This window comes from Manis pentadactyla, chromosome 15 (genome assembly GCF_030020395.1).
Source record: "Manis pentadactyla isolate mManPen7 chromosome 15, mManPen7.hap1, whole genome shotgun sequence".
In the NCBI taxonomy this organism is placed as follows: Eukaryota; Metazoa; Chordata; class Mammalia; order Pholidota; family Manidae; genus Manis; species Manis pentadactyla.
This window is the reverse complement of record NC_080033.1, coordinates 14,010,690-14,023,477: the sequence shown is the minus strand read 5'-3', so window position 1 is coordinate 14,023,477 and position 12,788 is coordinate 14,010,690. Positions and strand designations below refer to the sequence as shown.

General features: G+C 45.8%; 1 protein-coding gene across 1 annotated transcript; it reads right to left on the bottom strand.

Moving 5' to 3' along the window:
- Positions 1-3,769: 3,769 nt before the first annotated feature.
- Positions 3,770-11,580, bottom strand: WDR87 (WD repeat domain 87). Its single transcript, XM_036877017.2, has 5 exons — positions 11,506-11,580; positions 10,453-10,623; positions 7,183-10,061; positions 6,458-6,729; positions 3,770-6,090 (listed from the first exon to the last, which is right to left on the bottom strand). The coding sequence occupies exons 1-5, from the start codon at positions 11,578-11,580 to the stop codon at positions 3,770-3,772; spliced, it is 5,718 nt and encodes a 1,905-aa protein (XP_036732912.2).
- Positions 11,581-12,788: the final 1,208 nt, after the last annotated feature.

The window sequence follows — 12,788 nt, the reverse complement described above, 5'->3', positions numbered from 1 at the left end:
CATCAAAAGAGTAAAATACATAGGAATAAACCTAACCAAGGAGGTGAAAGACCTATACCCTGAAAACTACAAGACACTCATGAGAGAAATTAAAGAAGATACTAATAAACAGAAATACATCCCATTCTCAGGGATAAGAAGAATTAATATTGTCAAAATGGCCATCCTGCCTAAAGCAATCTATAGATTCAATGCAATCCCTATGAAACACTAACAGTATTCTTCAACAAACTTGAAAAAATAGTTGTAAAATTCATATGGACCCACAAAAGACCCTGAATAGCCAAAGCAATCCTGAGAAGGAAGAATAAAGTGGGGGGATTACACTCCCTGACTTCAAGCTCTACTACAAAGCCACAGTAATCACAACAATTTGGTACTTGCACAAGAACAGACTCATAGACCAATGGAACAGACTAGAGAGCCCAGATATAAACCCAAGCATATATGGTCAATTAATATATGATAAAGGAGCCATGGACATACAATGGGGAAATGACAGCCTCCTCAACAGCTGGTATTGGCAAAACTGGACAGTTACATGTAAGAGAATGAAACTGAATTATTGTCTAATCCCATATACAAAAGTAAACTCAAAATGGATCAAAGACTTGAATGTAAGTAATGAAACCATAAAACTCTTAGGAAAAAACATAGGCAAAAATCTCTTGGACATAAACATAAGCAACTTCTTCATGAACATATCTCCCCGGGCAAGGGAAACGAAAGCAAAAATGAACAAGTGGGACTATATCAAACTAGAAAGCTTCTGTACAGCAAAGGACACCATCAATAGAACAAAAAGACATCCTACAGTATGGAAGAATATATTCATAAATGACATATCCGATAAGGGGTTGACATCCAAATTATATGAAGAGCTCATGCACCTCAACAAGCAAAAAGCAAATAAGCCAATTAAAAAATGGACAGAGTTGCTGAACAGACACTTCTCCAAAGAAGAAATTCTGATGGCCTACAGGTACATGAAAAGATGCTCCACATCCCTAATCATCAGAGAAATGCAAATTAAAACCACAATGAGATATCACCTTACACCAGTTAGGATGGCCAACATCCAAAAGATAACAACAAATGTTGGCGAGGATGTGGAGAAAGGGGAACCCTCCTACGCTGCTGGTGGGAATGTAAAATAGTTCAACCATTGTGGAAAGCAGTATGGAGGTTTCTCAAAAAAACAAAATAGAAATACTATTTGATCCAGGAATTCCACTCCTAGGAATTTACCCTAAGAATGCAGGAGCCCAGTTTGAAAAAGACATATGCACCCCTATGTTTATCACAGCACTATTTACAATAGCCAAGAAATGGAAGCAACCTAAGTGTCCATCAGTAGATGAATGGATAAAGAAGATGTAGTACATATACAGAATGGAATGCTATTCAGCCATAAGCAGAAAACAAATCCTACCATTTGCAACAACAAGAATGGAGCTGGAGGGTATTACGCTCAGTGAAATAAGCTAGGTCGAGAAAGCAAGTATCAAATGATTTCCCTCATTTGTGGAGTGTAACAACGAAGTAAAACTGAAGAAACCAAACAGCAGACTCGTAGACACCAAGAAGGGACTAGCAGTTACGAAGGGGAAGGGTGTGGGAAGGGTGAGTGGGGAGGGAGGGAGAAGGGTATTAACGGGCAGTATAATTAGCACACATAATGTAGTGGGGGTCAAGGGGAAGGCAGTATAGCACAGAGAAGACAAGTAGTAACTCTGTGGCATCATACTATGCTTATGGACAGTGACTGCAGTGGGGTGTGTGGGGGGGGACTGGATAATATGGGTGAATGTAGTAACCACAATGTTGCTTGTGTGAAACCTTCATAAGATTGTATATCAATGATACCTTAATAAAAAAGAAAGAAAAAAAAGTCCAATAAGTCTTGCTCTCTGTCATTCTGCCAAAAACAAGAGGATATCTAGATTGTCCCAGGCAGTACCAAGGCTTTAAGGTGACCTAAAGAAAGCCATCTGGAGACATCTTGACTTTAGGACCACAACAGTTAGACTTTTTTTTTTTTATATCGTTAATGTACAATTACTTGAACAACATTATGGTTACTAGACTCCCCCTATTATCAAGTCCCCCCCCACATACCCCATTACTGTCACTGAACAGTTAGACTTTTTATCATTGTGTTTTGTTTGTTTTGACCAGGGGACCCACTTATACCATGCAAAATGTATTAAGATAGGTATTGCTCTTCCATTTTTGGGTCTTTCAAGGAATTTGTCCATTTCATCTATGTTGTTAAATTTGGGGCATAGAGTTATTCATAGTAATCTTTATCCTTTTAATTTCTGTAGTTTCTGTAGTCATGTCCCCTCTTTCATGGCTGATATTTGTAATTCATGCACTATTGTCTTTTTGACACAGACAAGTAACGAGAAGCCAAAAAGAGAAATGACTCAGGTTAAGGCTGCAGTCATCTGGGCCATTATTACTTCTGCTGCCTTGCCCTCCTGTTTGGGTCAATCACCCCTTTTGAGGCTACGTGTCCCCAGACCACAGCCTGTGTCCAGCCCACAGCCCCACAGGCCATTCCATATAGCCTGATATGTAGTCTGTCACAGAAGAACCCAGCAACACAGCTGCTTACCCTTGGCTTGAATCCAACTTCTCAGAATGTTCTCTTGCCCTCTATTCCTGGATTCCCCAAAAAGCAAAAAAGGAGAGGTTGGGATGGGGATAGCAAATGGCATACATGGGCTATTTGCTAGAAACTGTGGGAAGTCTCAAACTACCCATAGGTAGTTCTGAAGTCTCCATGGTGTGGAGAAGAGATCAGAGAAAGAACATGATTACTGGCAGGGACATCTTCCTCTACTTTACTTTCCCTTTCATTTAACTCTTGTTTCCTTAATTGCTAGAGGGAAGGCTCATAAGTCCCTAGACAGTTCGGGGCCTATTTAAGCTTATACCTAGTCTTCCAAATTCTCATTCTGTCATCCTCATCAAACCCCATGTCCAAGTGTTGGCAAAGGAAGTGAAAAACATAGGCTTCCCTCCTTTTCTTTCTGCTTTAACTCAAATGGCCTCACCCCTTAGTGCCATCCAGTAATGAGGTCACCAGGTGACTAGAACTTATTGAAGCTTTTCCTTTACTCTGTCTTCTCAACACCTACCACACCTGCTATTTGGAACTCAAGTCATCAGCATGTAAAGCTATGGTCAGGGGAATACAGTCTCCCTCCACTATGGACCCCCAAAAACCAAGGGGCAAAGTGCTGCATCTTTTGATTCTAAAATCCACTTTCTTTCCACCATATCAACGCCTCTTATATTAATGCCAAATATACATTCATTTTTGTGCCAGTTGCTTTCCTTTCTATAGTCTTTAGGGGAGGCAAGAAGGAAGAGGACAAGGACAGACTCTTTGGCTTCAAGGTCTCCAGAACTGAGCACCACTGGTTTTTGGGAAGTTTTCCCACTTGCAGAGGTACGTGTCTGAGCTACCCAGACACCTTTCTGGAGAAGCAACATAAGAGGAAAAGGGACACATTACAGAGGCCAAAAAGAGAAATGATTCAGGTCAAGGCTGCAGAGTCATCTGGGCCATTCTTAACTTCTTGCTGCAAATGAGAATCTCCTCTTTATTCCACATATAGAAGGTGATTTCTGGAGCTGGGTAGGAAAAGGGCTTTGGCCTGGTCTTACCTCTGTGTGGGCCCTAGGGATAAAGGTCTAGATTCTGGTGATAATGCCTTCCTCCATGTAGGAATAGTCAGTCCCTCCAGTAAGTCCCCAGTTAGAGGGTTGGGGCAATGATGTGGGGCAGTTCTTTGGTGAGGTGAATATCAGCTTCGGGCAAGCTCTTCCAGGCAAGTTCTAAAATCCCATAACGGGCAATGCCTATAGGAAGTATGGTACGCACATTGTTCTGCCCTGGGATGGGCACCACCTCCTGGAATGCCAGAGGACCTCTAGGGATGTAAGAGCTACCACAGAGCAAGTGGTAGGACAACCGTTCCCCAGGAGCCAGCTCCATGGTCTTTAGGGCCTCTCTGTAGGTGATCTCATGGGATTGGGGTTCCTCTCTCACTAGCAGCTCCTGTAGCAGTTTCTGGATTCGGGGTGACTGAAGTTGGTACAGGTCCATGAGCTGGTAGAACTGTTCCATCCAAGCAGCACTGTCTTTTGCATGTTGCTCCCGCAACATCCGCAGAACATGGTACACTGCTACAAACGTCTCCCATGGAAGCACCTCCTTCTTAGAGATGGGCTGTGCCTTCTTCACCAACTTGGGCAACTTGGGAAACCTGCCCTTACCTGTAAAAGCCCCGTGATCTTTCTGAAACACTGGAGCTAGGGTTTGTTTTTCTACAGAGTCATGGGCATCTGTGAAAATGTCTCCTGTGGCAGGATAAAAGTACTGTCTATCCATCTCCTTGAGAGCAGTGGACACCTGCTCTGCCCGTGCACTCCTGTAAGGCCCTCCTAGAAGATGCCAGTTTAGAGCCTTTGAGTCTGGAATCCCTTTGGTAGATAATGGGGACTTTGGTATGGGGACAGCCCAAGGTCTGAGCCAGCTTTCCTTTTCCTTTCCTTTTATAGGAGGGATCGCTTTCACATAATTTAGACCCATGGGCTCCTTACTGGGTCTTGAGACACGTGTGCTTCGTGACTCCAGGATCTGCCTGTGATGGTGCACAACAGCTTCAAGTTGGGCCAGACGTAGCCACTCTATGTTTCCCTTTGAGGCGAAGTCTTTGAGAAGCTGGCACAATCTGTGGAAACTATCCCTGGAAAGCTGTTCTCCTGCTTCCATCCGTTCTAGGACATGGTGGGTCCAGTCTACATCTGAGAGGCTTACTTCTGCGTATATTTCCTTAGCCAAGGTTTCGGGCACAGGTGATTTTACCTTGGTCTGGCCCTTCAGAGATGTATGATGCTGCAAAAGCTGCTGCCACTTGGCCCCTCGTGGTTTGCCTTGGAGTTTCAGAGCTTCCACGGTCTTCCTCAACATTTGGGATAAATACGGGGTCTCTATGTCCAGCTCTTGGGACTCCAAAATTGTATCCCAAACTTGTGGAGATATGGGCTTATGGCCCTTCGGCAGTTCTTGTTCATCCATAAACCTTGTCCCTGGGACTATACTGGGCGTCTCAAGCACTGTGGCCTTATCTTTCCCAGATACTTGTTTCATAGACACTGGCATCTTCCCTTCCTTCTTCAGAGCTATTGAGATCAGTCTCTTGGAAGGGATTTTTGGAACTCCCGATTTCGTAGCACTGCCTCTGACCTCAGGGATTCTTTTTCCAATAGAAGGGACAGTTTCTCTTCCTCCTAGGTCCTTTATTCTCTCTTCTTGAAACTCGGGTGTTTCTTTTTTCGAGAGTGTTTTTTTCTTGGCCGCCTCTTCTTCCAGTGACCTTCTCCCCTCGGCCTCCTCCTCATTCTCACCCAGATGTTCCCGCCCTCCCTCACTCATGCCTTCCTCCTTCCCCTCAAATCCTTCCTCCTCGCCCCCCTCCCCTCCCTGCGCCTTCTTCTTCTCCTGAAAGAGCTCCCAGCTGGGATGCCGATCTGCCAGCACCTCCTGAGCCATGGTCACTAGCTCAGTGTTTAGATCTTCTGACAATTTTGTTTGGGAACCAGATATCCTCAGGGCCACGAGACGACACAGATCATCCCGCCATGAGGAGCCATCTCCAGGGGTGGTCCTGAGGCCAGGCACCCCATGGGCACCCGGCCCTCCGACTTTCACCTTCCTCACAACTAGTTCTTCCTTTACAGGAGGCAGATGTTCCTCAATAACTTCAGCTTTTTTGGTCTTCTTGTGCCTCTTTATGGGTTTCCGAACTGTTGTCTTCTTGCCTTTTTTCTCACTTATTTCCTGTAGCATCTTCAAGGCCATTGCAACATGATCCTTTGAGGCATCTTTCTCTGGAGATTGTTCAGCATCTTTTGAAATCTTCAGTATACTGGCGACCGAAGACCTTCTGGAATAGATGTCTGTATCCTCCACCTCAACTGGTTCAGCTGCACCCTGGTCACGTTCACCCTCTAAAAGGCCTGGCTCTATGCCAGTCTCTTTTATCTTCTTGAAGCCCTGCAACCATTTTCGGGCTGCTGAGAAAATCAGGAGATAAGGAAAATCAGTATAAGGAAGGCAGGGGAGGCTTAAATGAAATCCTTTCCAATATCTGGTATGAGCAGCTAACAGAAACAGCCATAAAAGTAGCAACTGAGGAGGCTTTTAAGGATTCTCCCTGCTTTATTCCAGTGCCCTCCTCCACCCTCCCATACCAAACCCTATAGAGAGAGGCCTTAGAGTCTCCCTAAGTTTGGGTGGATTCTTTCTAGGAAGGTTCTTTTCAGTGAAAAGATCTTTCCACTTATTTGCAGTCCTACATGATATTTTTGCCCCACTTTGGCTCTAACCACCCTGCCTCTTGGGGACCCTGAAGCACAAACCCGATCACCCCATACATACTAGGCTTTTTGCCTGCTATTCGGCCCCGTCTTTGGCCTTTGCTGGGCTTGATGGCAACTTTGGGTTTTTCAAGAACTGTATCAGATTGCACAGGAAAAGACCTATGTTGAGAAGCCCTTGAGACATCCAAAGAAAAAGCAGGCTTTTCATATTCATGTGACAAAGTCAGGGTTTCACTCAATCGCTGCTCCACTTGAGTAGAAAGGATCTGGAGATCTGTGGCCCGCATCCCCAGCAGATGGTCCAGGGGTTCATCCCCAACCATTTCCTGCCTATGAAAATCAAAGGAGAGGAAGAACCGGGCTGAATCAGGGACAAGAAGGATGATGAAAAGGAAAGAATTGCTGTAGCACAGGTAGGAGGCTTGGCAAAGTGGCCAAAAAGCGACAGTGTATGTAGAGGTAAAGGATGGCCAAGAAAAAAGAAAAAGCCTAGAAAGCCAGGATGGCAGTGCCTCTTGTATGGAGGCTGCAGGGGTAGGAGAAAAACATGAAAAGGGGAACTTAAAAAGGTAAGAAACAGGAACAGAAGAAATGGAGAAGGAGTAAGCTGTAGGGGACTGTCAAGATAGCCTAGGGATGGAAAGACTATGAAAGAAGGAAACAGATAGGAAGACCTAATGAACAAGGATGAAGAGATAGTGAAGGGAGGGAAGAGGGAAGTGGGGGAGGAGGAGAAGAAAATTAGAAGCTAGTAAAGAATTGAGGAAGACGCCGAGGACTTACCGCATCTCTCGGAAAGTCTCTCGGTTCTGGATCAAACTTAAGAGTGAGGTCTTAGTGTGAATCCCAGTGTCAGGCATGAGGCTCCAGGCCTTCTCTCTCACTCTCTGGTCCTTGTCCATCAGTCCTTGGGACAGAGGTATGGCAAAGAGATGAGTAACCATTCCTAGACGCTTCAGCCCATCCCAGGCTAGCTCTCGGATCTGTGGATTGGAATTGGTTGTACCATCCAGCAGACGATGGGCTGTTTCAGAGTGCAGAGACGGAGACACCTGGTAAGAGGCAAAGATTTGCCCTAGCGCACCAATACAGCACTGGTACTTCAGTGGAGAGGCATGGATCATAATGTTGAGGACTATCTCAATCAGGCTACTGATAGCTATTTCACTCATCTTTCTTCCCAGCCAGCTGTGGTTTGTTGGGTCTGTAAGGACACTGTAGGTTACATCCTTGCTCATTCTCATTTCTATGAAGTCTTCATCCTCCTTTTCTGGTGGATATTCTCCCACATTACTTATTGCTTTTACCCTACCACTCCAGAAGAAGAATTGCTGAGACTTGTCCCATTCCAGTTCCCGCATAGATGAGTGCAGGTTGCATTGCAGGTATATCGGGCTGCCCTCTGGCCAAAGACGGGCACGGATCACTGAGTTGGGGATGTAGCAATCAGGCGCTAACAGCCATTTCTGCCCATGACCAAAGTAGCCTTGCAGTATTTTACAGGGGTTGAGTCCATCCCATGTAGTCAGCTGTAGTTGGGGAGGAACCACATAATGGGTATGATGAGGTCTGCTCTCCTGCATGCTATCAGTTTCCTCCTTATACAAGGACTCCTGTCTGTAGGTCGACAGTAACACAGGGCTTCCTTCCTCATCTTCTTCTATGACATGTGGCACAGTACGGTCAAAGGCGATGGCCCGCCTATTGACAAGGCTTTCCAAGTGCACTAATTCCTTCTTGTGTCCAAGATAGACATACTTGGGCACAAACATGGTCTCAAAGGAGAAGAAGAAGCTTGGTATGAAAGGCTTAGGGATTTCCAGCATGTCATCCATCATGCTCATAAAGGAAAGGTGAACCAGCAGGGTGTGGGGAAGCAGTTTTAGACAGGACACCAGATAAAGACTCTGGTTGAAAGTCACAAGCAGGTCACCCCGGTCATTTGCAAAGCAGAGTGGGCCAAAGTGCAATGGTGAGTCCAGCATGGCTACAAGTCTACCATGGAAGTTCCAGATCCGCACAGAGCCATCAATACCACCTGTGACAAAAAGACTCAAGGACAGGCAGACATCAAAGGATGTGATGGTGCACTGGTGCAGAGGCAGTGTCTCTATGAGCTTGGAGCCTTGCTGTGACTCAGAGGACAGAAAATCATGGAACTTCCAGAGACGCAGGCAGTTAGTGTCCGTGATGGCACCCACAGACTTGGGCAAGAGTATCAGGTGTTTTAGTTGACAGCTACTGAGAATGCTGGCAAGGGGCTGCAGATATACTCTGATCCCCTCAAGCACAGCTTCTGATAGGTGTATGTAGTCATCCATTCCATAGGAACAGAGCAAAGAGTTTTCTCGGCCACCAAAAATCTCTGGAGGCAATGTAGAGAGTGCCAGTACAGCCCCAAAGTGCATGACTCTCTCTATTTGGGCACAGCTATGCTGGGAGAGCACTCTTATCACACCAGTCTGGTGTCCAGAGAACACTAGTCCTTGCAGACCCCGACCCAGACGGAAATGCCCATAAGCCAGGCATTGTACCCAGTCATGAGAATTCAGTGAGGTGCATAAAAGATACTTGGCTGGGCAAGGGGAGCGCGTTGTGTCAAATACCAGCACTTCTGTGCTGCCTGTTGCTACAAAGAGCTCTTCTTTATCTGGGTCATAGGCCCAATCCACAGCCTGGTCCAGGATTGAGAAGGGCCAGGTGAGAACCAGAAGATTCCCTGTTACTGGGGACACAAAGCGTGACAAGCCATCTTCAGTTGTACACAGGATCCGGAACCAGTTATAACCACAGCAGACCCTTCGCACCTGTTGGGGAGCAGAGCCACAGACATTGAAGAGGCTATAGAAGCAGGGCAGAGAGCTCAAGGAGAAAGTATGGGTAGTCTGGCAGAAGAAAGTACTGCTATCGATAAACTGGAGTCGATATAGTTCCTCACCAAGTTCTAGCTGCCGCAGCAGGTTCCCTGAAGCAAGGCTCCACTCCTTGATTACACCTTCCTTGCCAGCTGTTAGCAGGGTGTGGGCTTCTGGCCGGCTGCGGATACACACCACTGAGGAGGAATGGGCCTTGAAACTGTGGAGAGAGTGGCCCTGGGTAAGGCTCCATACTTGGACTTCCCCAGTCTTGTTTCCAGCATAGAGAAAGCCCTGATCAAAACAGGTGAAGCAGGAGCTGATAGAGGAGCCACTGGTGGTAGAAGTGAACTTCTTCACCTCTCCCAGCTGGCCTGGGCCCTGACGCTCCAGGACCCTCACCACAGTCTCACAAAGGGCCAGGAGGGTGCCACCGGAGCCATTCAACACGATATCCTGGACAAGCTCATCACCAGGCATGGGAATCACGTAGGCTATTTGGAGGCCCTTGCCACTCAGCTCAATGATCCAAGTGACCACTGCCCCCAGGATGCCCGAAAGAAGCATCTTCGTTTCCGGGTCGTAGCACAGGCAGTTGATGTTAAAGCGGCAGGGCACTATACCCAAGGGTTTGAATGACTGAAAGTGGTCCCCAAAGAGCCGCAGGAGCAGGTCACCACAGTAAGCCACAAGGATATGAAAGGAACCTGTGTGAACCATGGACTGGATGGGTGGCAGTTGTTCCATCATGGAGAATGTTTTCTTCTCGACCACATCCTCAGTTTTGCTTTTCATCCATACTACAGCCTGGAAGAGAGTAAGATGGAGACCGCCTAGAGCAGAGAGTAAAAGAGGAAAGGGCAGAATATTCAGCTCTTCTCTCTTGATATTGTGCAAAGGAGGAATTGGAAGACTCTAGAGTGATTTCACTCCCTGCTTACAGGAGTTGCAAATATTGTAGAAGCAGGGAGCCTAGGACTCTTTCCCTAATCTTGGCCTACTTTAGGGGAAACATAAAATCCATTCAGCATGGAGACTATAATAGGAAAGGATCGAATATAATAGGAGGCGGATATCCTGGGTCCAGGTCACTTTCATTTAAGGGCTATGTATCCTTTGTCAGTCTAGGATGGAGGCTTATATGGGCATGGCCCTGCAGAATGGGCTGAGAAGGAGAAGAAAGGCTAGGCGGTCGTACCTGTATATCTTTTGTGCTTGGCGTCACCCATGAGAGGGAGGCAAAGAAGTTGGCATCACTGAAGTAATAGCATACAAACGGCATATTTTGAGGATGGCAAGACTCTTTGAACAGTGTCTGGGACCGATCACTCAGCACAACTACGTCACTCTTTGGGCCATCTAAGGTTTGCTGGGGAGAGGCATGGCATAAACCAAGAGACCAGGACACACATGCACTAAACATACTCTACACAAGCCACAACTGAAGCAGTTCCCAAAGTCATGCCTCAACCCCAAGGACCACTCCTGCTACACCCATGTGTGCGCAACTTACCACCTGCAGGACACCCACCCTCCAAGAGCATGCAAACAAATTCCCCACACAAGACAGAACCACACCCCTAGAGGGTCTGTATGGGCAAATTTTATAGTGTGAGCACAGGGGAAAAGCGATGTTCTTCCCAACATGAATTAGCTATACTTATCCTCTAACATCCTCCCTCCATCTAAAAGGTACTTATGTCATAAAAGACTTAGGTAACAGAATACGCAGGCAAGTGCACCACCATACACCCATGTGTAATGTAACAGGGCGTCCCAAAAGTCAGTGCAGCTTTGAGTTATTAAGCTTAAAATAGCACTAAGATTTTTGTCACACCCTACCCGGCCTTTAAATTTGACAAAGAGGACAATATATATACAATCTGTATTCTCCCACAGTGAAAGAGCATGTGCTGTGAAACATGCAGCTGGAATCTTTTCCCACAGAGCAAACCAAAGCAAAACTGGAGCTGGCCAATGTTCTCTAGTGCCTTCTCCCTTCTCTTTTACAAAAATCCCTCTTCCCAGAGCGTTGGTTCCTCTGACATTTCCACTATCAAATGTCCTTGCAAGAGGTCCCTAGACTCATTTGGAAATTGATGGCCTGCTTCCTACTAAGGTGACATTTGTCCTTACGATCTGCCCTGCCTGCTTCCTGCTTCCATGGAAAATCCATGCTCCTCTTGAAGTGCTCATGACTATTGAGATGGATAGAGGCCGATAATAAGTTTACATCCTATGTATATATTACCTTGCTTTTCTGTAGGATGTCATTTATGAGGTATTTAAAATCCTTCCACAAGGGAATGAGTCTGGGGGATGACATCACCTTGATTATCTCCTGATCCTCTTGGTTGCTTAAAAACCTGTAGGAATCCAAAAGAGGTCAGCTTAGCAACTACTACTTTTTGTGGATCTAGGAATCAGAAGGCAACATCCATGAACTCTTGTTTATTGGACACATTTTGAATGTGAAAAACTATGCATAAGACACACCTTCTCACTTAATTCTCACTACAGCCCAGTGAGGTAGGCATTCCCCCATTTCATAGATGAGAAACCTGAGGCTTGAAGGGGGTAAATAAAAGAGTTGGGGATTGAATCTTAGCACTAGCTATCATAACCTAGCAGGCTATTATGGGTGTGGGAAGCAGAGAAACCTTAGAGGGGGGCTAGAAGGAAACACCATCACAGACAAGAAATAGCGCCTCGCTGGTGGTGGTGTGTCAAGAGAGCATTTTGTGAGGACTAGGAGTTCCCAAGATTTGGTCTCTGGACCTCCCGCACCAGGATTCCTGAGGGAGGGAGTATGTCTTAAACTGCAGATCCCTAGGTCCTACCCCAGACCTACTGAAGCAGAACTGTGGAGGTGGGAGCCAGCGACCTTCCCTTGTGACAGGCTCCCAAGGTGATTATTTTTTTTTCTTTTTGCCCATGGATATCCAGATATCCTAAAACCATTTATTGAAAAGACTATTCTTTTCCCCACTGAGTTGACATGCTTGTTGAAAATCAGCTGACTGTAAATAAGAGTTTATCTCTGGACTTTCAATTATCTCCTATTTATCTATATGTCCTTATTCCAGTATCATATGATCTTGATTACGGTAGCTTTTTAGTAAGCTTTGAAATTGAAAAAAAAAAGGTAGTCTTCCAACTTGTCTTTTTTCAAGAGAGTTTTGGTTATTCTAACCCTTCCATATGAATGTCAGGAACAGCTTGTCAATTTCTGCAAAATAGAAGCTGGAATTTTGATAAGGGTTGCACTGAATGCAAGATGCATTTGAAGAGTATAGCCATCTTAGTAATATTAACTTTAGGATCCATGAACATGGGAAGTTTCCCCATTTACTTATGTCTTCTTTGATTTCTTTCAACGTCTTGAAATTTTCAGTGTCCCTAGGTGATTTTATGGACATTCAATCTTACTACTGAAAGAGGAAACTGAGGTAAGGAGCTCCCAGGACTCAGAGGCAGCCCCACCTGGCATGGCTGGGGAAAGGTCTTCTGGCTCCGCAGGCTTTCCCAGGCTGG